Source organism: Callithrix jacchus, chromosome 9 (assembly GCF_049354715.1).
Source record: "Callithrix jacchus isolate 240 chromosome 9, calJac240_pri, whole genome shotgun sequence".
Lineage (NCBI taxonomy): Eukaryota > Metazoa > Chordata > Mammalia > Primates > Cebidae > Callithrix > Callithrix jacchus.
Window position 1 is genome coordinate 108,079,346 of NC_133510.1, and position 24,636 is coordinate 108,103,981.

The 24,636-nt window shown below is 33.8% G+C and overlaps 1 protein-coding gene across 11 annotated transcripts in view; it reads left to right on the plus strand.

The window, feature by feature from the left end:
* WASHC4 (WASH complex subunit 4) overlaps positions 1-24,636 on the plus strand; it is a 61,942-nt gene that overhangs the window by 25,829 nt on the left and 11,477 nt on the right. For all 11 annotated transcript variants that reach the window (XM_078337173.1, XM_078337166.1, XM_078337169.1 and 8 more), the window contains 15 exons: positions 579-705; positions 4,801-4,926; positions 7,223-7,330; positions 7,841-7,987; positions 8,103-8,182; positions 9,387-9,492; positions 10,041-10,157; positions 11,194-11,362; positions 11,641-11,795; positions 13,315-13,389; positions 13,925-14,029; positions 16,385-16,519; positions 18,854-18,962; positions 23,131-23,197; positions 23,646-23,732. In XM_078337173.1, the coding sequence (XP_078193299.1) occupies positions 579-705; positions 4,801-4,926; positions 7,223-7,330; positions 7,841-7,987; positions 8,103-8,182; positions 9,387-9,492; positions 10,041-10,157; positions 11,194-11,362; positions 11,641-11,795; positions 13,315-13,389; positions 13,925-14,029; positions 16,385-16,519; positions 18,854-18,962; positions 23,131-23,197; positions 23,646-23,732 (1,713 nt within the window). The remainder of the gene's footprint in view (positions 1-578; positions 706-4,800; positions 4,927-7,222; positions 7,331-7,840; positions 7,988-8,102; positions 8,183-9,386; positions 9,493-10,040; positions 10,158-11,193; positions 11,363-11,640; positions 11,796-13,314; positions 13,390-13,924; positions 14,030-16,384; positions 16,520-18,853; positions 18,963-23,130; positions 23,198-23,645; positions 23,733-24,636) is intronic.

The window sequence follows — 24,636 nt, forward strand, 5'->3', positions numbered from 1 at the left end:
TAAACCTTCTGCTCACTGTGCCCCAGGTATACTGACTTTTTTGTTGTTACCTGAACAAGCCAGATACATTTCCAAATGTCTTAGGATTTTGCGTTTGTCATTCACTTTTTACACTTCTCGTGTATTTGCATAAATTACTTATTCATCTGCTTCAAACTTTGGCTCAAAATCACCTTCTCAATGAGCCTACTTTGATTACTCTATGTAAAATTGTACCTCTAACCCAGTCCTTATTCTTTTTCTCTGCTTTTATTTCTCCTGTAGTATGTATCTTTTAATTAATTAAAAATTTTACTTACTGATTTCTTTATTATACAACTCTCCTTTCTAGAATGTAAGCATCATGGGGGCAGGGATTTTTATTCATTTTATTTACTGCTGATTTCACTGTTTTGTTCTCAGAAACAGTGCCTGGCTTGTTTGTTGAATGAGTAAATTATATATGTCTATATGATACCTATCTTTTGAAAACCAGAAGGATGAAATGGCTACTGCAGGGAAATAATGTATGCCAATCAATATCAAGAAATGGAAGTAAATTTTCTTTGCTGAGTAATCTCAATCTTTTCCTTTGTTAGAGATGTACAGTCTTACTACGTCTTTGTGAGCTCATGGATGATGAAAATGGAATCTATTTTATCTAAAGAGCAGAGAATGGATAAATTTGCTGAAGATCTCACCAACAGATGTAATGTTTTTATACAGGTAGTGGCATCTTACAATACTTTGGAGAATCTTTGGTTGTTAATCTGATTTACAGAAGTTAAACTTTGAAAAAACTGAAAAAGGATAGAGTATGTTTTTGTTTTTAAAACAAATTGATTTTGTTATGTTGGTATCTGTGTGACTTATTAAATTTTCTAACAACCCATTTAAAGCTCTACATTCCTTCAAAACTTGACTATTTAGCTGTATCCTATGAGTCAATATGTTGTATTTTTATTATTTATTTTAAAATTTTCATTATAACTTCTTTGTGGGTTTTTTGAAAGATTTCTTAATTTTGACATATATGAGGATTTTCTAGTTACTTTATTATTGAGTTGTAGCAATAATTAAATAATCTTAGTATTTTGAAATTTGCTTTATGGCATAGCCTGTCGTCAGCTTTGGTAAACATTTCACGTATACTTAAAAAGAATGTATAGTTTGTATTTGTCAGTTGTAGCATTTTGTATTTGACAAGAAGGTCATATTTATTAATGATTTTGTCTGTGTATGTCAGTGACTGAGAGTCATCTTAGAGTCTCCCACTATTGTTGTGGATTTTTCTGTTTATCCTTGTTCTGTTTATTCCAGTTTTGTTTTATGTATTTTGAGGCTAAGTATACAATGATTAGTAATGTTCTGTCTTCCTAGTAAATAGGACCTTTTCTTGTTAAGAAACATCCCTTGTTATCTCTAGTGATGCTTTTTGTTGTAGGTCTCTTTTGTATGATAATAACTGTAATCATTTTCTATTAGTTAATGTCTACTTGGTATTACCTTTCTTGATCCTTTTACTTTTGGCCTTTCTGGCTGCTTATATTTAATGCATGTCTTCTGTAAGTAGCATAAATTTTTTTCTCCAATCTGATAATCTTCGTTTTTTCATTGTACTCTTTTTTTCTGTATGTCATTCTTGATATGTTTGGTTTTAAACTACCACCCGACTAGTTGCTTTGTATTTGTCTCACTTGTTCTGTGTCCTTTTTCTTTTCCTTTCTTGTTTTCTTTTGGTGTATTTTTTGTTTTATTTCTCTTCCTATTAGTTTGTTAATTCTGTCTTATTTTACTGTTGTTTTAGTGGTTACTCTAGACATTTTAACGTTACTACATTTGGAGTAAAAGCGAACTCTTCTGTCGCTTTTTACTCTTCCTACATCTCTTAATTTCATCTTCCTACTTGGGGAATACCTGCTAGTATTTCATTAATACAAGTCTCTGTTGAGAAATTGTAATCATTTTTAGTCTGAATATGTCTTCATTTCAATCATTTTCCTGCATTAAAATTCTAGGTTGGTAGGGTTTTTTTTTCCTCTAGCTTTTAAAGGTGTCATTTTATTGTTTTCTGGTTTCCTTTGTTTTTGTTAAGAAGTCAACTGTACATTTGTTGCTTTTAAAATATATATCTTTCTTTACGTTTTGGCATTTAGCAGTTTCACTGCAATACCCCTAGGTGTGGTTTTTCTTTGTGTGTTTGTGCTTCTTTGGGATCGGTAGAGCTTCTTGAATTCATGGAAGATTCTTTACCATTAACTAACTCTTCAAGCATTACTTCTTTTCTATTTTCTCTGTTCTAATTCTCTCTTCATCTGTCTCTAATCTGCTGTTAACTTCATTTACTGAGTTATAAATTTTAATAATTTTACTTTTCAGTTTACAGTTCTCTTCTGAGATGCTTGATTTTGTGTTTTATTTCCTTTAACACATTCAGCTTAATTATTTTGAAGCACATGTCTAATACTTTCATTATTTGGATATCTGTCTTATTTGTTGTTTCTTTTGTTTTTGTACATCTCTTATCTCTTGATGTACCTGTTTTTTTTTTCTTTTTTTGAGATGGAGTCTTGCACTGTTGCCCAGGCTGGAGTGCAGTGGTGTGGTTTCGGCTCACTGCAACCTCTGCCTCCCGGGTTCAAGTGATTCTCCTGCCTCAGCCTCCCAAGTTGTGGGATTAGAGGCACGTGCCACCATGCCCGGCTAATTTTTATATTTTTTCGTAGAGACAGGGTTTCACCCTGTTGGTCAGGCTGGTCTCAAACTCCTGACCTCATGATCCTCCTGCCTTGGCTTCCCAAAGTGCCGGGATTACAGGTGACAGCCACCACGCCCAGCCTACCTGGTTATTTTTTATAGACTGCCACACATTGTATATGAAAAGCTGTCCATGTAATTTGAGGATCTGGATATTTTCTCCCTCCAGAAGGGATTTGTATTTGCTTTTGTATAAGCTCGTCTTGGACAGTTAGCAGCCCAGTTTATATCAACCTAGTCATAGATCGAGATGATTTGAAGCAGGATTTTGATCCTGTGGTGGTGGTTGAATTCACCCTTATTTTTTGGTGGGTAATCCTTCAGGATGCTAACTCAGATGCTAACCTCCTTGATGAGCCTTGAGCTCCTATTTTTAATCTCCCTTCCCTGTGAGATCGTATTGAAAGATATGTTTGGCTTTTGTCTTTAAGGCAGATGCTCTAAGAGAAAGCAACCCTGAATGCCAGGCTCACTTCTCTGAGTTTCTGTCTTCTTCCAGATCTTGGCCTTATATTTCCTTATTTTTTTGAATCCTCTTTGATACCCTGTGAGGCATTTTAAAACCATTTTGCCCAGATTTTCTAGTTGTTCTCAGTGGGAAGGCTGGTCTAAATTATTTATTCTATCATTAACTGATACAGAGTCCAGACTACCCTCTCCCCTACAATTTAGATTTCAAAATACATTCCTTCACAAATTAATGGCTATCTGGGAATGAGGTAAGATGGGCCCTGGAGTTCTGTACTGAATTCAAGTCCCCCTAACAAAGGGAAGCCTCCCTTTTCTGCCTGACTAGAGTTAGATTTTTGCTTTCCTTGTTTGTGCTTTTTAATTTTTCCTGGGGTTGCACTAGGGTAGGGTTTGATGTAATAGTCCTGTAGCCAACAAGGTAAAACTTGTGGCTCTTTCTGCATGTATGTGCCAAGCTTTGGTCTTACTGTCAGCTTTCTTAGGATGCTATCTTGTCTTTGATTTTTTCATTTTCTTAATTTAGCATGTCTCTTCATCACAGAGAAACTTTGTGAGTGGTTCAGAGGAACTCCTACTTTGTGCTCTGTATCATTCCTTTAGTGAGCTGCTGTTTCTGATGGGAGAATACTGTCACATGTGGTGGGACAGGAGGAAAAGATTGAGGAACACTGGCATATAGCTTCTAACCTATCTTGTTGAATGTATCTGCAATAACATAGTTAAGGTTCATTACTAAACTGTACATATGTCTCTTTTGGGACCTTTATAGACCCAAAGAATCTCTATCATTATCTTTGTCTTTCTGTGTGTCCCTTTTTTAAATGAAAAAATATTTGAGAAGTAATATCCCTTTTTTCCTGTTTTCTTATTCCACTGTTTTCCTGAGTCTAATACCATTAAAAGATTTTTAACACCTCACAAGACCTGGCTTTCATCATGAATAGAAAGGGAGGGGACAATCTGTTCTCACTGGGTTGGAAGGAGAGAAAGCCTAATTAGCACCAAACTAGGCAAGGACAAGATAGCAGATGGACTATGGGGATTGGTCTAGGTGAAGAGGAAAGGGGGAGTTGGCTTGGAACTCAGAAATTTCTCTGCATATCTGTATTGACTACAGAGCAGGTCTCTTTCTCCTTATTTTGCAATTTGTAACTCCTTAGAGTACTCAGCTCTTGCCTTAAGTGGCAACAGATAGGAGTCTTTATTCTCTTCCTTGGCAGGTAAGATAAGGATGAGTAGATACCTTTCTAACATCTAAATTGTTTCATTCAAAGCTTTTTTAAGGGAGCCATTCTTAAACTTCAAGTGTACACTATTATTTTGACAGTACTTCTGTCAGTACAGTACAATAAACTTCTGGTATTATTTTGACAGTACGGGATAAATATAAACGGTTAAGGGCTGCTTTGAAACTTAACCACCATGTATAACACTATCTCTGAGGAAGAGTATTTCCAAATCTTAGGAGTTGGCTTTAAAATGAACTTTAGAAATATTAGTTATTGGTAAATTGAGGAATAACAGCTGTTACATAGATACTGAAATCTTGAAGAATTTTTTCCTTGTGATTGTAATCAATATTTTTCTTTACAGGGCTTCTTATATGCATATAGTATTAGTACCATTATTAAAACTACGATGAATCTTTACATGTCCATGCAAAAGCCAATGACCAAAACCTCAGTTAAGGCATTGTGCAGACTCGTTGAACTTCTCAAGGTAGGTTTTAGATTATTCTGCTTTGCCATCATAATTGAGAAATGACCTGGGCTTAAATTTGGATAATCTTGTAAGATTTGACTACATGACTATATGAGAACAAAAAATTATAAGAAAGTGCTTATCTCTCAGCTGAATAAAGGAACTACCCATTTAAAGAAATTTCTGAGTAACTACTTAAGAGTGGTCATTATATTTAAACTTTATTAAATAAAGCTAATCTGTCCAGTTCAGACTTAGTTAAAAAAAAAGTTAATGTAATGAGAAAAGAAAGAAATTGGAAAAGTTAGCTTTAATATTATTAGTAAAGTTTTACTCATGGAAGTTTTAAAAACGTTGCATGAGTTAAAAAAAAAAAAAACAACTTGTCGCCAGGCATGGTGGCTCACACCTGTAATCCTGGCACTTTGTGAGGCTGAGGTCCGTGGATCATCTGAGGTCAGGAGTTTGAGACTAGCCTGACAAACATGGTAAAACCCCGTCTCTACTAAAAATACAAAATTAGCCGGCATGGTGGCGCATGCCTGTAATCCCAGCAACTCAGGAGGCTGTGGCAGGAGAATCGCTTGAACCCAGGAGGCATAAGTTGCAGTGAGCCAAGATTGCACCATTGCATGCCAGCCTGGGCAACAAGAGTGAAACTCCGTCTCAAAAAAAAAAAAAAACTTGTCTAACATTATCCATTATAAAATGTTTACATGGATATGAAGTTAGTTAACATAAGGCTATTTATTTTTCTTTATATTATTTATTGGCAGATTTATATGTTAGATTTATTTTTATGAAATATAAATATAGAAGAGTATATGTGTGTGTTAGAATATATATGTAATACATAAGCATAGTTTTAAAAATAATAATAAACGCCTAAATACCCATCGTCCCCCTTAAGAAATAAAATGTTACCAGTATTTTCAAAGCACTCTGTGTGTCTCTTCCTAATTGTATCTCAACCCGTCCACCTCAGAGGAAACTACTGTCCTGAATTTAGTGTTTATTATTCCCCTCTTTTTCTTTTTAGCTTACCAAATACAGATGAATCTGTAAAACATTAATTGTTATGTATGTTTTGAAGTTTATATTAGTGGAGTAGTATATTACGTATTTTTTGCTTGGCTTTTTTATTCAGTGTTGTGTTTTTTACTCAGCATTTTGTATTTGAGTGTATCCATGTTAGGATGAGTAGTGCATCCATTTTCATTGTTGTATAGCTTTCCTGTGGATAGACTCTGGGTTATTTCCAGTTTTGTATCATAAACAATGCTGCCATTCTTGTATGTGTTTCTTGGTGTACTTGTGTAAGAGTTTTTCTAAGGAATTATATACCTAAAAGATGTTTACTGGATTGTATCTTACGCATATGTGCAGCTTTTCAAGATGATGTCACATTGTCTCTCTAGATGTAGAATATATATACATATACGTATATATATATGTATATGCCTCCCATAATACATTAGAAAATTACATTAGAAATAAAATTGTATTTCTAATTGGTCAACACTAGTAATACTGAATTTCATTTTTTTTTTTTTTTTGGTAAATTAGTGAGTATAATTGGTTTTGATTATGATTTTTAATATTTAATCCCTGATTGTTAGTGATGGTAAACATCCTTTCAACTATTTATTAACTGTGTTTCTTCTCTTGTGAAAAATCTGTTCATTTCTTTTCATTTTTTTTTTATTGGATTGTGTACCTTTAAAAAACAAAGTCTTTCATTCATTTTGGTCTTCCTATATCCTGAACACTATTCACTTGTACCTGGTAGATATTTTGTGATATATTGGCTTGCGTTTTTATTTTCCTTATAGTGACTTTTGGTGAACAGAAGTTCTTAATTTTAGTATAGTTGAATTTATCAGCCCTATGCTTACTTTGTAAGGTTTTTTGTTTTTTGAGATGGAGTCTTGCTCTGTTACCCAGGCTGGAGTACAGTGGCGCCATCTCAGCTCACCACAACCTCTGCCTCCCAGGTTCAAGTGATTCTCCTGCCTCAGCCTCCCAAGTAGCTGGGACAGCAGATGCATGCCACCATGCCCAGCTAATTTTTGTATTTTTTAGTAGAGCTGGAGTTTCACTATGTTGACCAGGCTGATCTCGAACTCCTGATCTTGTAATCTGCGCACCTCAGCCTCCCAAAGTGCTGGGATTACAGGCGTGAACCACCTCGCCTGGCCTGTAAAGTTCTTTTGTATCTCATTTACAAATCCCTTCCCTAGCCTAAGGTCATAAAGATCTTCTATAATTGCCTAAAAGTTTTGATTGTTACAAAATTATTTCTGATTCTTTTTAGGCAATAGAGCATATGTTCTATAGGAGAAGCATGGTTGTGGCTGATTCAGTTTCACATATAACGCAGCACCTTCAGCATCAGGCTCTTAATTCTATTTCTGTGGCCAAGGTATGCAAATTATTATGTATTTAGTATAATTATGTTATCATTTTGTTTGTTCTTCTGTAGTTTTATATGTTTTCTGGTTTAACCTGTTTACTCCATTCCTTCAAACATAATATGCTTGGTTATTTATCTCCATAGTATTTTACAGTTTTTACTTCGAGTTATTGGCATTATCTTTTCTGTGAAATTGCAGCATGTAATACATTAATACGCTTCTTAAAAAAGACATTGTTTGCACTTTTGAAATTGATGCATCATTTAAAACTATGATTTCTTATTAAATTAATATGGAAATATTAAAGTATGCCTAATACATTTGCTGTTTCTGACAATACTAAGGGATGATATTATATAAGTAAAGTATAAAATATTATTAGAAGCTCAACGGGGAAAGTATTTGTATATGCTCTCTTAAATTGAATCATGGAAAAGACAATCAAGAAGTTTTTCTTCTGAGTCTTTTTGTTACTGCCTCAGAAACAAAACAAATACTTTTCCTGTTTTATTTTTAAGAAAAGAGTGATTTCTGACAAAAAATACAGTGAACAGCGTCTTGATGTGCTCTCTGCTCTGGTTTTGGCTGAAAACACTCTAAATGGACCAAGCACAAAGCAACGGCGACTTATTGTTTCTTTGGCACTAAGTGTTGGCACACAGATGGTAAGCATATTGCTATTATGGAACAGAAATGAGATCTGAGATTTCACAGTTCCCTTGTTACTGACCCTAGAAGCCTTTGACTACAACTTCTCTTTTTTTTTTCCATCCCTGATAGAAAACATTTAAAGATGAAGAACTCTTTCCACTTCAAGTAGTCATGAAAAAACTGGATCTTATCAGTGAACTTAGAGAACGGTAAGTAGGACTGGGATATGCTGTAGTACTCTAAAGGCAGGGTTAATAGAAACATTGATTTTCTTTTTGGCATAGCAAGAGAAGAAATAAAATCCAGATAGAGCATTAGTTCCTTTCTGTAACTTCTTTAGCATGACCAAAATGAGACTGTGACTAGGGATCATATTTATTTAGCTTTGCTCCTACAGGAAGCATGTAGCCCCTAGAAAAACTCACATGAGGAAAAGCAGTGCAACCTCAGAGCATCTGGCAGACTCTGATGCATATTGTGATTATTATGTTGGGTATCTTTAGTGGACTTAAATTACTGCTTTATAACACAGCTTCATCTATTTGTGTGAGACTTAGAGATCCATGATATATAGTGTTCTATAATTTTGTTTTCAGACATGAATTTGAATTACATTGTTGAATTAGTTTTTATAAGGCTTGTTTTTGTAGCTACGTCTGGTTTTCTTGTTTTCTTCTTGTTGAGTAAGCAGTAAGTTTCTTGAAGGGAAATAGGTGTTTTGAGTTTTTATTACCAGCTGAATTAAGGTTACAGCACAATTTCATTTAGTATTCATATTTATAACTTATTTTTTGTTCTGAGAAGCTGACATTTTTCTTGTTAGTGGAATTTAATTTTCTGCTCTTGGAATAAATATTGAAACTTCTTCATTATAAGATATTTAATAATCATTCTGTTGCCCTCTAAGGTGTGAAATAGTCACTTGGCAAAGATTATAGACATGTTAAGTGTGGAATATTTTTTGTTTGTCCGGTCACAGTTTCTTTTTTTTTTAAAAACTTTTGCTTTCCAACTTAGGGTCAGGGAAAATGGAGCATGTAATGCAAGTATTTAAGTCTAGTCATAGCAAATAATATTGAAAATGAATTTATTTGTTTTTATTTACCAAAACCAAAAATGGTAAATAAGTTTATTTTAAACTCTTCTATTGGAATATTATGCATATCATTTTTCGAGTATGGTTTATAACTAAAGCATATGTGCAGAATTCTGATAATGTGAGGTATTGGAGTGTTTGTTACCTTTGTTTCATTTCAATAGTATTTCTTTTGTGAGTTTTCTATATTATGTGTGTTAAGTGATATAGGGAATGAAAAATGTGTAAGATGGAACTCTTATCTTAGATGTCGCTCCTTTCATACTGTTTTGACATTCTTCGGTTTTGGTGTGACTGATTACTACTTTACATTGTAGAGTCCAAACACAATGTGACTGTTGTTTCTTATACTGGCATCGAGCTGTCTTCCCAATTTATTTAGATGATGTATATGAAAACGCTGTTGATGCAGCCAGATTACATGTAAGTAAAGAATAGTATAAAGAATAACACCATCATTTTAAAAGTAACTTTATAAACCATTTCAGTTTAAAATAGATTAATTTAATAAGCTATTTTAAAATTGACTTTTGTAAACTGCATATTCAGTGTTTATAAGCCTGTAGTTGAATTTTATGTTATTGTAAATGAAGTTAACATTAATATATTTAATTTCTTCATGTTCTTACTCATTCTCATTTCACTTAATTTTAGTTTGTCTTAGTGGTCTGACATTTACTCATCAGCAAATTATAATGAGAAAAAAATATTTAAAAATATTTGAATTTTTCTTTCTTTTTGGAAATAAGTATTTGAATGCACTAGATAGGAAAGGATTAGTGATTGTGTTTTTTCGGTATAGTTAGTTAAATTGCATGCTTTAGGTTCTTTTTCTTAGTTAAGACAGTTGTGGAAAATCATTTTTTCTTCAGATTGAGGTTTTGCCTTTCAAGATAATTAACTTCTGTAATATTGTTTAGATTAGAGACTTGGTTTTTCTAAATTCATGTACATTTTAATTTTCTTCTTAGTACATGTTCAGTGCTTTGCGCGACTGTGTACCTGCTATGATGCATGCAAGGCATTTAGCGTCCTATGAGATACTTCTGGATTGCTATGACAAGGAAATTATGGAAATTTTAAATGAGGTAACATCATATTTGAGATTGAAAAGCTTAAAACATGTTTGGAATATAGTGGTTTGAAAAAAATGTTTGATTAAAACAGACTATCAGTGAGTTAAAATTATTTATATACTGCTGGGTAGAACAAGGAACTGTTTTTAGTTACAGTATCACTGTTATGCTAATTGGTTTGTAATTCCTAATTTAGAAGTCAGACTAGGGATTAGGAAATTTTAGATTTACTTTTGTAAATAGATACTTTAATTTAAAGTTGTTTATTAGAAGAATGCAAATGTGAAATAGGTTTGAATGTTGAGTCCTGCTAATAGTCCAGTTAAAGCAACTTAACTATTAATATTTTACTGAATTTTATTTACAGAGCTCCTGAGAGAAGGAAATTGTCTATTTAAAAGACTTAGTGTGTAATGAAAGTAATTTGAACCCAATATGTATGTGCTTCTTTTTTTAAGGAATTTTGTATTATAAACACTGATAGCTTTAACATTAAATTTCCATTTAGCAATATTTTATTAGGAGGGAGGAATTAAAAATGAGGAAATTTTACAATATAATCCTACTTGGGTTTGATGAAATTGTGAAAAACTTTTTATAATTTCTTGTATTAAATATTCTTATTTAGAAAATAAAATACATGCCTGGCTAGTCATTTAGAACTCCTTGGTAGACCAGAAAAGATGATTAATTTTATTACCTTTAGCACAATGAATTTTGTAATTTTTTAAATGGTTATTAGAGGGTGATTTCCTTTTCTGTCTTGCATGTCCTCATGACCTTTCCTCCTTTGTTGCTGGTTTCCATAAATTTTATGCTTTAAGTTGCATATTCATGTTTTTTATAATGATGCCATCAATCGTTAGTTTTAGATTTTCTTTTCAAGAGTATTAAGCTTAAGGCATTAATGAAAATAAAGACGTAGAATTTATGTAACTACTTCTAACCAAAAAACCTATTGGTTTAAAATGGAGCATAGACATGTAGGGTAACATTACAATTGCAGTATCATTTTGAGAAACTAAACTATCAAATCTTTTGTGAATAGCATTTGCTGGATAAATTATGCAAAGAAATAGAGAAGGATCTGCGACTTTCTGTGCATACTCATTTAAAGCTGGATGACCGCAACCCTTTCAAAGTTGGCATGAAAGACCTGGCTCTTTTTTTCTCTCTGAATCCCATTCGGTTTTTCAATCGTTTCATTGACATTCGGGGTGAGTGTTTTGCTTTCCTTCTTAGAGTCATATTCTCTCTCTCTTTTTTTTTTTTTTTGCCATACTATTAAATAAACAAAACTTTCAGGGTATATTTAAATTTTATATTGTAGTATTGTTATTCCTTAATTACTTTTTGTTTCTTTTCTTATTTGTATTTCTTAATATCTTATTTTAGAGAAACAAATCTGATGTTCAAGGACAAGTTGTTTTTTCCTTTTTAGTTTTATTTCTCTTCCTTTTCTACTGTTTGATAAACTGAGATTTTTTTTTTGTAGCTTATGTAACTCACTACCTAGACAAGACTTTCTACAATTTAACAACAGTAGCCCTTCATGACTGGGCCACTTATAGTGAGATGAGAAACTTAGCTACTCAGCGTTATGGACTGGTTATGACAGAGGCACATCTTCCCAGTCAGACTTTGGAACAGGTATAGTATAAAATGTTTTGTTTTTTTTTTTTTTAGCATACTCTGACTCTTGATCATAACAGTATTTTTTAAGGAAGTCTTTTTTTTTTTTCTGCTTCATTTAGTATGTGTTTATTTTTTAAGAAATTATTTATGTGTTTATTTTTTAAGAAATTATTTGCCATATAAAATCTTATACTTAACAGTAAAAAATTAGATGCTGCTAAATTGCTTTATGAAAGAATTTACCACTGGCATCCTGCTTACATTCAGCCTTCTGTTGAGCATTTGAGATATATATATATAGCTTTTCAGAACACACTAAGATAGTGAGGTGACTTCTGTAGAATTTTAAGAAGTTCAATCAAAGTCAGTTAAGAATTCTAATCCTGGTTAGAGTATATAAAATTTAATATCTTAGGAAAAATGGTTAAATTTAAATTTACAAATGTGTTTGTTCTTAAAATGAGGAGTATAGAAAAACATGTAGCTTTGTTAATTCAATTAGTTAATGTACAGTGTGGCAGTATCTCATGAATGTAATAATTTATGTTATCAGATAATTTGCATGGAGTTCTTTCTGAGATGATCCAGATAATATTTACCAAAAAACATTTATTCGGTTCTAAAATTTGAGGATTCCGGTTTTCCCTTTATCTTGCTGCATGTAGGGATTATTTCTAGCATTAGTTCGTATATTCTTTCATTCATTCACTGAACTATGTTTAGGAATACAAAGATAAATAGAAACAGTCCCAGCTCATGTACAGTTTAGTGGGAGGAAAAAATGTGTAAACTAACTTTTAGATTAGAATATGATAAACGTTTTAATAAAAACTTAAAAAGGTATTGTGATGCTACTTTGAGCCCTAATTAGAAAAGTCTATGGAACCAATTATATGGTACCATTGGGTGTTAGAGTAATATCTGAAGAATGAAGGATTAATAGATAACTTGTACTTTAAAAGTGGTCTGGTGTGTTCAAAAGAAGCATAACAATTTGGAATTAGACTTTTTAAAATCCCAAGGCCCTGCTGCTTCATAGCTATTTTGCCTCAGAGAATTTTCTAAGCTTCATTTTTGTTACTTGTGGAATTTAGAATGATACCTTATATTTTAGAATTACATATAAGGAACCTTGCAAACTACCTGAAAAATAGTATGTATTTTATAAATGTCACGACATATCCTGACTACCTTTTAAAATCTGGCCATTAGTTTACTTTGTGGAAAAAAATGTAGAGAAGATTGTTGAAGAGACAAATATTCTCAAGGCTGGTGGGAGATAACTGTGGGTCGTGGACCTTTGAGTATTTAAATATAACTGTTTCTGTCTATGCAAAAGATAAAGTAATAAGCAGCCAGGTTTCCCTAAGGAGATAGTCTTGATGGTCTTTTAATCTTTGATAATACCTTTTATATAGTTCTTCGAAATAACTTAAAAATATTAGCAATATAATTAGTAAGTCACTATGCGGATACAAGTTTAACTGATTATTTTAATGAATTATAATAAAACTTTCTGTGGATTATGTTGTAGGGACTTGATGTTTTAGAAATTATGAGAAACATTCATATATTTGTGTCCCGATACCTCTATAATCTCAACAATCAGGTGAGTAGGGTTTAGAAATTTTTTTAAAATTTGGTGGATATACGGTGGGAAGGCTGAGGGGCAAGGAATTCTCATGGGTGAAAATTAAAGGAAACAAAAAATAATTGTTTTAGGAGCTTTATTTATTTCTTTGCTTTGATTATACAGTTTGAGTATCCTTTATTTCAAATGTTTGGGATATGTTTTGGACTTCAGATTTTTTTTGATTTTGGAACATTTGTATCATATTTACCAGTTCAGCATTCCTAATCTGAAAATTCAAAATCTGAAATGCTCCAGAATCATAAACTTTCTGACAACCAACATGACACTCAAAGAAAATGCTCATTGGATCATTTTGGATTTCAGGTTTTTAGATTAAGGATTTGGATTTCAGATTATCTGATTGAGGATACTCACCTCTACTGTCTTCCTGAATGCATTTTCAATTGAATTCTCTTTAATGAAATGGATTCTGAAATTATCTTTGGATAACTGTTTGACCAGTGTTTGCTATAGGTTGTGTTGTTATAAGCACAAATTTGTTTCATTGCAGATTTTTATTGAACGAACAAGCAATAACAAGCATTTGAATACTATTAATATTCGGCATATTGCTAATTCAATTCGAACACATGGCACAGGAATTATGAATACAACCGTAAGAACTTTTCTTTGGGGGTTGGATGGGTAATAGACACCTGTTTGATAGTTTGGAAGATGGTTTTCTCATAGAATATTCCGGTAAATGTACACTACTAGTTTATATTTTACATGAATTTCCATTTTTCTTCTGGTTGGCAATAATTAAAATAGCTGGTGCTAAAATTGTGTTGGATGTGGTGGGAGCTGTGATACAAAAGACACTTTAGGATACCTTACCATCTCAGAGCCATCATTTTAAATAGCATTAGATATTTGAAGACATCAGCACATTAATATATGTGTGCACACATATATATTTATGTTTATCTGTCAATTCTGTGATTTCTGAAGTGAATAATTGATAGTAATTTATTTAATGTTATTTATGCCCTTTTTTGCTGCAGGGGTTACTAGTTATTTGCTATCCATATAAGTAGGAACTTACTAAAAATACATTGAATCTTCTTAGAAATGGGCATTCACTTGAAAGACTCATTTGAACTCGTATGCTGTTTTTCCCTCTGTAGAAAAAGAGAAGTCTTTGAATTTACCTAGTTTTCAGTGCACAATTAATTTCTCCTTTAGGGGAGAAGACTGAATGCTTAAGTAGTACAATATTATTAAACACGTTTGGAGTAGGGAACTGGGAGAAAATGGAAAGTTAATTTAGGATCATTTTAGTATACAGTGGGAAGGCATTGAAGATTTTGAGCCAATGATATGATTGGAGCTCCATTATAGTGGTTATCAATATAGAAATGAAACATACAATTTTAAATTCAAAATAAGGAGTTATCCATGTAATGATCATGTTTGTACCTTTTGAGGATAAATACAACTCTAAACTTTTGAGAGTAAGATCTTCCTTGACTTCTGTCATCTATCAAATGTTCATGTAACAGATATGAATGTATTTTATGTGTCAGGCACTGTGCTGGGCACTAGTGTGAGAAAAACATTTCCTGCTTTCACAGTAATCACAGGCATATAGATATTCATTAGTTAACTACACCAATGAATGTAGATTACTGATGTCTGTTGTTGAAATTATCATAGAAATCAGAGGATGGCAGAATAGTTACCCACAATTAAGAGTGAAAGTATTTTAAAAAAAAGACTGCCAACAAGATTAAAAAAAAAAGCAAAAGAAAAAACAAGGGGAGTACAGTGTTTAAGGTACAAGGTAAGTTCTCGAAAATCATCCATTTCCATAATTGGGTAAATGAATACTGAGTAAAAAGGGCACAACTTTATCAGAATCATTAGTAATACTTGAGAGTTGGTGGGGATGGAAATGAATTTAGGGTTTTCATCTGTAGGTTGGAATTAATCTTATGCTATTTTCATCTGTAGATTAGAATTAATTTTATTGTGCTATTTTGACTTTAATCTCAGCTCATACCTCACTTTCTTAGGATTTTCTGAGTCTACGTCAGGCCCTTTTGTTATTCTTAAAGCACACACATTTTTAGAAATTATTGCAGTAGAGGTTTAATAATTTATTTAACAATACCTGTTTAAAATGTTTGTCACCTGTTCTAGAATATAAACTTTGTGAAGACAAGGACCATGTCTAGCATAGGAGAAGGCACATTGCCTTGCATGTAAGAGGTGATCAGAAATATTTATGGATAGATAATCGAATGTGTGGTATCTTCAGGAAAGTTCAGAGAGTACCATGTTTAGTATCACTCTAGACCTGGAGATTAGCAATAAGTAATCTTATTGATGGAGAAACAGAGAAACTTATGACTGGACCATGGCTTAAAAATGAAGGTCTTCAGTCTTGTTTTGTGATTCTCACTATAGCTCTTAGTCCTATCATGAGAATATTTTCCACTTTTTTAGTAAAAATATGTCAGAGGAGCTGAAAGTTTTATGAACTTGAGCAATAAAAAACTTTATTGGCCGGGCGCCGTGGCTCAAGCCTGTAATCCCAGCACTTTGGGAGGCCGAGGTGGGTGGATCACGAGGTCGGCAGATCGAGACCATCCTGGTCAACATGGTGAAACCCCTTCTCTACTAAAAATTACAAAAAATTAGCTGGGCACGGTGGCGTGTGCCTGTAATCCCAGCTACTCAGGAGGCTGAGGCAGGAGAATTGCCTGAACCCAGGGGGCGGAGGTTGCGGTGGGCCAAGATCGCGCCATTGCACTCCAGCCTGGGTAACAAGAGCGAAACTCCGTCTCAAAAAAAAAACAAAACAAAAAAAAAAAACTTTATTTAGATATTTTCAGGTCCAATATGAAATAGACTTTATAATTAGTACTTTATAGGTAGTATAAATAGGTAATTATTATATAGTAAAACTGATAGGAATTGATTTTAATATTTATATTTTTTATTAACTTTTTGAATTTTAATTTTATAGGTTAATTTCACCTACCAGTTTTTGAAAAAGAAGTTCTATATATTTAGCCAATTTATGTATGATGAACACATCAAATCCAGACTGATTAAAGATATTCGATTTTTCAGGGAAATTAAGGACCAAAATGATCATAAGGTAGGCTACCTATTCTTTTTAAGGTATTTGTTTCAGCTGTTGAGTATATGGCAAATGTTTATGCTGAAATGCATTATTTAGCTCTCTTGGCGTTTTAGTTTTATTTTCCCTATAATTTCTTACTCTGCATTATCTGTAGGCTTAAGATAAGAAAAAAATTAAATGATCAATGTAGCCAGATGATACTTTATTTTATGCTTATTTTTAAACATTTAAATAATATAGGGTGAATAAATTGAATATCCACCTTCATTTTTCTTTCAATTTCATTTTCTGGAGGCAGTTGCTAACAATGTAGTGCGATGGCTTTCAGTTATCTTTGTGTATAGACATATATATTTATATACATATATTAATAGTAAAAATGAAGTAATATACATAGCATTCTGCACTGTGCTCATCACATGTCAGTACATACAGATCTGCTTCATTCTAAGAGTATCCATGTATATCATAACTTATTTAACCTTATTTAACCCTTTTCTGTTGACCAATATTTAGACTTTTCTAATTTTCCCTCTTAGAAGCAGTGCTAAGTAACATCTTTACACATCTCTCTCTGTAAAATCAAGTTTCTGAAAACTTCCTTAAAGAGAAATTTCTTGGACAAAGAATAGGAACATTTAAAATTCTGGTACATATTGTCTAGCAGTCCAGAAATACTTCACAATTGATATTCCCACGGATAATTTATATGAATGGTGTTGGCTGGGCACAGTGGCTCATTCCTGTAATTCCAGCACTTTGGGAGGCCTTAGGTGGGTGGACCACTTCAGGCAAGGAGTTTGAGACTAGCCTGGGCAACATGGCAAAACCTCATCTCTACTAAAAATACCAAGATTAGCTGGGCATGGTGGCCCATGCCATAGTCCTAGCTCTGAGGAGGCTAAGTATATTGTCCATTCTCATGCTGCTATGAAGAAATACCTGAGACTGGGTAATTTATAACGGAAAGAGGTTTAATTGACTCATAGTTCTGCATGGCCGGGGAGGCCTCAAGAAACTTGCAATCATGGAAGAAGTTACATCTTCCCAGGGTGACATGGGGGAGAATGAGTGCCCAGTGAAGGGGGAAGCCCCTTATAAAACCATCAGACCTTGTGAGAACTATCACTAGAACAGGGTAGGGAAAACTACCCTCATGGTTCAGTTGTCTCCACCTGGTCCGTCTCAGGACACATGGGGAACTACAATTCAATTGAGATTTGTATGGGGACAAAGTCAAACTATATCACTAAGGCACAAGAAGCACTTGAACCTAGGAGGTGGAGTTTGCAGTGAGCCGAGATCATGCCAGTGTGCTCCAGCCTTGGCGACAGAGCAAGAGTTTGTCTCAAAAAAAAAAAAAAAATGCTGTTGTCCTTTGACCTTCTACGCTGAATTTTCCCATAGTGAAATGAAGAGTCTGTTGAATTGTCTTTAAGTGGCAGCAGGAGCATATAGCCATATGGATAGAAAACCAGCAGGCTTAGATGGGTCCTATATTTGATTTGCCACATATGGAGCTATTTTTATTACTTTTCTTGAACTCCCAACCTCAGGTGATCCGCCCGCCTTGGCCTCCAAAGTGCTTGGATTACAGGCATGAGCCAACCACACCCGGCCCTATTTTTATTACTTTTCTTAAGATTCACCTAGTTCCACCTCTCTTGTATAATGATTGGTAGCTCTCTTCAATGTCAGAGTAGCAAAATACTACTTTCTCATGGAATAATCTAATAAAATTACAGATTACGTTTATTAGTAGAGAATTGTATTAACTCATTTTTATTGGAGCAGAAATTCCTAGTATTTAATATTCATGCTATTAAGTAAGAATTGCTTTCTTATTATTACAAAATAAGTAATTTTTTAAATCTCCTAATAACCAAGACTAAAAGGTAGTTTTTAAATTGGTGATGGTTACTAGGAATGTTAACCCAGCTGATATGTGTTCATTGGGAAGGAGTTTGTTTCTAAGTCCCTAATACCTATTCAACCCACGGAAACTTGGTCACACATCTGTGAACAAATGTTTCTGGGAGGAATTAGTTTCTTTTTTCTGTCTGTTGCAGTTGTTGGATGTTAGGAAGAAAATAATTGTGGTAGGGAAATTAGGTTAGTGGCATTGATTATTAGTCCCTTTAGCTAATGTCAAAAAGTAAAAAAATTATATTGACCTTTAACATTGGTAGTTTTTGTTCTATGAATTTTTAAAACTTAATCTTGAGTGATATTTTTAAGCACAATGAAATACAAAATTAGAAAGGAGAGTAATATTGGTATGGTTTATTTGGGAGAGATTTTGTGCTGTGGAAATCTTTATTAAAAGTAGCCTTAAAAATTTCTGTCTAGTATCCTTTTGATAGAGCAGAAAAATTCAATCGAGGCATCAGAAAACTTGGAATAACACCTGAGGGACAGAGTTACCTTGATCAATTCAGGCAACTCATCAGCCAAATTGGTAAGTTATGATAAAAGTGTTGGGAAATCAAGTATAGATCCCCCAATCTATCTCATATGTTGACTATTTCACACTAATAAACAGCTCATGTGAGTGCTTGAGCTTAACTTTACTCCCATCAGGTAATTTTCTTACCCCAAAATTTGTAAGTATGATTAGACTGTTGGTACGGAAATAATTGATAGACTGAAGACTAATCATTTAAATAAAACCTCTTCAATTATAATAAAAGTTATTTAATAACTAACTTATCTCAAAGGTCATATTAATAATTGTAAACTGGTAAATACCTACTGGATACCTAACTCTGTTCAAGGCACTGTTTTGGGCTTCTAAAATGTTCCGTGAAGTTACAGTCTAAATATGAAGGTATAAAATATTTACATGAAAAGTTATTGTTTTATGTTACAGCATTTTACTTGTGCATATAGTAGAACTTGTCTTCTAACATATAGTATTTTATATTTAAAAGCAAGAATTACATTTCAGAATAATAGCTTAACAAAACTATACTTAATTGAGCTTTTCACATACATTATCTTTATATGTTCACAGTAACCCTGTGAGATAGGCAGGTAATTGTTTTAAAGATGAAAAAAGAGAAACTTAGAGAAAGAAATAAGTCATGTTTCTGGGACTTAAACCAGGGTTATTTAGCTATAAGTCCAAATGGGTTTTATATTCTTGACAGTTTATATTAACACCAAGCAGTTAGTAAAATCTTACTGACTATATTTTGGGAAAATTTTGTCTCTTGAGATTTATTTATTTATCAAGCATTTACTAAGTGTCTGTTATGCCACATTTTCTGTTAGGTGCTGGGAATAACAACCCCTTTGCTTTCTGGGAGTTTTGAATTTATCAGTGGGAAATATGTTATAAGCATTTCATTCTGGAGTAAAGTCACTGAATGCTAGTTAAGTTTTGTCAGTTAATTGATTTGTATATTAGATATTTCTATTTTGTTTTAGTACAAGAACTTAGAGAATTTTGCCTTTGTAAATGTTTTATTGTAAACCATTTAATATGAAGTATTGTCAAATTAAGTACTGTTTTCTTCAAGAGGACATTTAATATTAGGCGGCAAACTTATGGAGTAATAGTTCTTAATTTTTTTTGAGAATCTGAGGAAAATTGGGATGATTCCCCTAGAGCTGATGCCTATATGACATACTCGCACAATTTTGTATATAATATGCTACAGTCTGTATGCTTAAAGCTTGGGCCTATGGAGCTCAGATTAAGAGCTGTCCGTGTAGAGCAGTGTTGCTTAAGTTTTATTTATTCACATACTCAGAATTTTTGCATCCTGTGTATACTGCCCGCACTATTACTTGTTTCATGTTTTTGTATTTTTTGAAAGTATGATTTTTCCTTAGAAATAACAGTTGTTAAATCATGGGCCTTAGAGTGCTAGTCATTTTCCCCCTAAATACATAATCACTAAAGTGTTCTTAGGTGTGCCATCTAATGTCACCTTGGTTACTACCAGGTTGTAGTCCACGTTGGGGAATATTATCCTTTTCACTTGAATCCATTATTTACTCATTATTCTCTTCTTAGAAAAAAAAATATATATATATATATATTTTTTTTTTCTGAGACAGAGTCTCACTCTGTCGCCTGGAGTGCAGTGGCTTGATCTCCACTCACTGCAACCTCCGCCTCACGGGTTTAAGTGATTCTTCTGCCTCAGCCTCCTAAGTAGCTGAGACTACAGGCATGTGCCATCATGCCCAGCTAATTTTTGTATTTTTAGTAGAGATGGGGTTTCACCATCTTGGCCAGGATGGTCTTGATCTCCTGACCTCATGATCCACCCACCTTGGCCTTCCAAAGTGCTGGGATTACAGGTGTGAGCCACTACACCCGGCCAATATAAATTCCTTATCTCTGCTTATAAATCACTGTAATGTGCTTTGGAGTCTAGTAAATATCTTGAGAAAAGGTGTAAAGGATCTGGGAGCAAAATGGAAAGCCTTTTTGACTAATAACTTGCCTGCTGAAATAATAATTAACACTTATTGAGCATTTACTGTGTGCCATGCTATTCTTAGTGCTTTATATGTTTTAACTCATATGAATCTTACCACAGCATTGAAATATTAACAACAAATGTTTCTAGGTGCTGGTGATATTTATGACAGTAAACAAAGTCTCTGTCCTTATTGAGCTTAATTTACCAGATGAAAAGACTGAGATTCAGAGAGGTAACATAAGTTGTAGGTCTCTTAGCTAACATGTGGGAAACCAGATCTGAACCCAGGTGGCCTGGCTTCAGAGCTTTTTTTCGCTCTTAATTTCTGGTCTATTTGAGGCTCTCCTATTTTGCTTCATCAGACTTTGGTTTGATGGTTTGGAGGAAAACGATGAAACTAGACATTTGATTTTTTTTTTAAAGTTGCACATTAAAAAAATTTTAACGTTAAAATTTAACATTTTAAAATTTGTGAGTTCCATTATAAATTGAATTCCGACTATTTGCCAGGACCTGTTGGTTGTAGGGATGGAGCAGTGAAGAAGACAAAGGCTGTACTCACAGATTTTGCACTCTAGGTGGGGGAAGGTGCAGACAGAAAGATACATAGTATGTCAGTGATAAGTGCTGGGTAAGGAGATGGAAGGGGGGCTTGGGCACTGCTAGTCAGTGATGTTCAGGGAAAGCAGGAGGTGACATTTGAGCAGGGACCTAAATAAGGTTGAAGCATAAGCCATGTGCATCTGGGGAAAGAGTATTCCAGACAGAGGCAACGGTAAGTGCAAAAGCCCTGACTCACTTCACATTTTTGAGAAATAGTCAGGGGCTGGAATGGAGTAAGCAAAGATGTAAGTGGCAGAGCATGCTATCTGAAGAGCAGCAAGGGGCAAGATCATGCAGGGCTATACTGATCACGTAAAGAATTTGGATTTTATTCTGAGGTGGAAAGCCATTACAGTGTTTTCAGAAAAAGCATGATATGGGGCCAGGCGTGGTGGCTCACGTCTGTAATCCCAGCACTTTGGGAGGCTGAGGCAGGTGGATCACGTGAAGTTAGGAGTTCGAGATCAGCCTGGCCAACATGGTGAAACCCTGTCTCTACTAAAAATACAAAAATTAGCCAGGTGGACTAGTGGTGGTGGACACCTGTGATCCCAGCTACTCAGGAGGCTGAGGCAGGAGAATCACTTGAACCCCCCAGGTGAAGGTTGCTGTGAGCTGAGATCATGCCACTGCTCACCATCCTAGGCGACAGAGTGAGACTGTTTCAAAGAAAAAAAAGAAAGAAAAAGCCTTATACGCTTTAATTTAGTTTTTAAAGATTTGCTAGCCGCTCTGTAGATACTATACAACACTGGGGAGTGTGGCAGGATGCTAAAGGTAGAAGCAGGGAAATGAGGAGGCCATTGCATATTGTAGTGCTCCAGCCAAGAGACGGTGGTGGATTGGCATAGGAGGGAGGATATTTTTGAAGGGGGTGAATGAAAAGTGGGTGGATCTTGGCTACATTTTCAAGGCAGAGCCAACATAATTTGCCCAGTAATTGGATTATAAATTGTGAGACAAAGGAGCTAGGGATGACTTCAAGCCACTTGGCTTGAGCAACTGAAAGGACAGAATTGCCTATTTCTGGGATAGGCAAAATTGGGATAAAGACCCTGAGTTTGAGTTGGACTTATTAAATATAAAATTCTTATTAGACATAAAGGTATAGGCATTGAATAAAAAATCTAGAGTTCACCAGAGGAGGAGTCTAGGCCAGAGTTATAAATTTGGGAGGCATCAAATAAAGATTTCTTGCTATCACTTCCAGCTGTGTGTGTATGTGTCAGAGAGAGAGAGATTGAGATTGAGATTGACTGTCAATGTGAGAGTGGAAAAATTATTGATACTATAATTTGAAGTTTGACCATTTTAATGTAGTCAGCATTTAATGATTTTAGTTTATCAAATGAAAGTAACATTTATTTTTAAATATTTAATATATAAGTATATTTATATTTTAAGTGCAGAAATATGTAACAGTTTTACTTTTTATGGAACAAGAACTGAAGTAAAATACAGCAAAATATTTTGGTACTTAGGAGTGGAAACCTTGTAATTTACTACTTGGTAATATATAACTATATTTCTGACTATTAGAACTTAGTTATTTATATAAATATCTGATTTTTTTGTGTGGTTTTTAAGGTAATGCTATGGGCTATGTACGAATGATAAGATCTGGTGGTCTTCATTGTAGCAGCAATGCCATTAGGTATGGATGCAAACATCATTTTTGCCTTGTTTATGCCATTTTAAAAGCTATGTCCTTTAAATCTGTGTTACAAGTGATTTTGTAGATAAGGTGTTTTGTTGTTGATATATTTTGCGATAAAATATGGAAGAAAACTATTAATTTTAGATTTTTTCTCAAATTTTAAGACTGCAGCAGACTTCTGAAAATATTTCTCTTAAGGTTATAGTTAATTTATCAATATGGTTTATGAATGCATGCAAAGATTACATGATTTTAAGGATTAAAATAATTATTCATATCTAAAATTCAGTTTGGAAGTAAAGTGGTGATATAATATTACTGACATGCACAGTTGTTTCCTAATACATAGTTGAAAGTTTAGAGTCCTGCAATACTACTTTCTTATCTGTGTCAATTGCACATTTCTCACTTGACCTAATAAATGCCTTCCCAAATTCTTACGTAGATTCGTTCCTGATCTTGAAGATATTGTAAATTTTGAGGAACTAGTAAAAGAAGAAGGTCTTGCAGAAGAAACATTAAAAGCAGCAAGGTAATCTAAATTTGGAGATACAGTGTGCTTATAAAAAACATTCTAAAGAGACTAGAGGATAATAGGTCGTTTATATGCCTCTCAGTTCATGAAGTATAATTTTTAAGACTTCAGTATTCTAAGATCTTTCCAGCTTCTAGAACATGCTGTCCAGTATTTTAGCCACTAGCCACGCATGGCTCTTGAGCACCTAAAATGTGGCTGGTCCAAATTGAGATATGCTCAAGTATAAAGTACATAACTAATCTTGAAGATTTAGTATAAGAGGAGGAATGTCAAATACCTCAATCATAAAATTCATTTCACCTGTTTTCTTTTTACTTTTTAAAATATTTCTCTTCACCAGCAGTGTTCTAGGATGCTAGTTCTTCCTTGTATGTGATCTATAGCAGCACTGTCCAGTACAGTAGCCACTACTGTATGGCTCGTAAACACTTAAAATATGGCAGATGCGACTGGGGAATTGAAGTTTAAATTTTATCTTAATTTAAATAGCCTATGCCTATCTTATTGGACAGTGCAAGACTTGGGTCCATAGTGATTTTGTAACATAAAACTTGAGAGGCATGCAGGATTGTTAAGAATATGTTTAGAAAACTGTTTTATTCATACGTCTAGCAGGTTATTGAATCAGTCATGAAGGGGCACTCCTGGGCAAAGGGGAGACAGTTTGATCAAAAAGAATAATGATAAAAATCTGTTGAATAAAAAAGAATCATTGAGTCATAATGATAAGAAGGATTATCATAAGAAGATCATAATGATAAGGAATGAAAGTCATTTCTTTTTTTGTTTTTTTTGAGACAGAGTCTTGCTCTGTCACCCAGGCTGGAGTGCAGTGTCACGATCTCGGCTCACTGCAACCTTTGCCTCCCTGGGTTTAAGCAGTTCTCTGCCTCAGCCT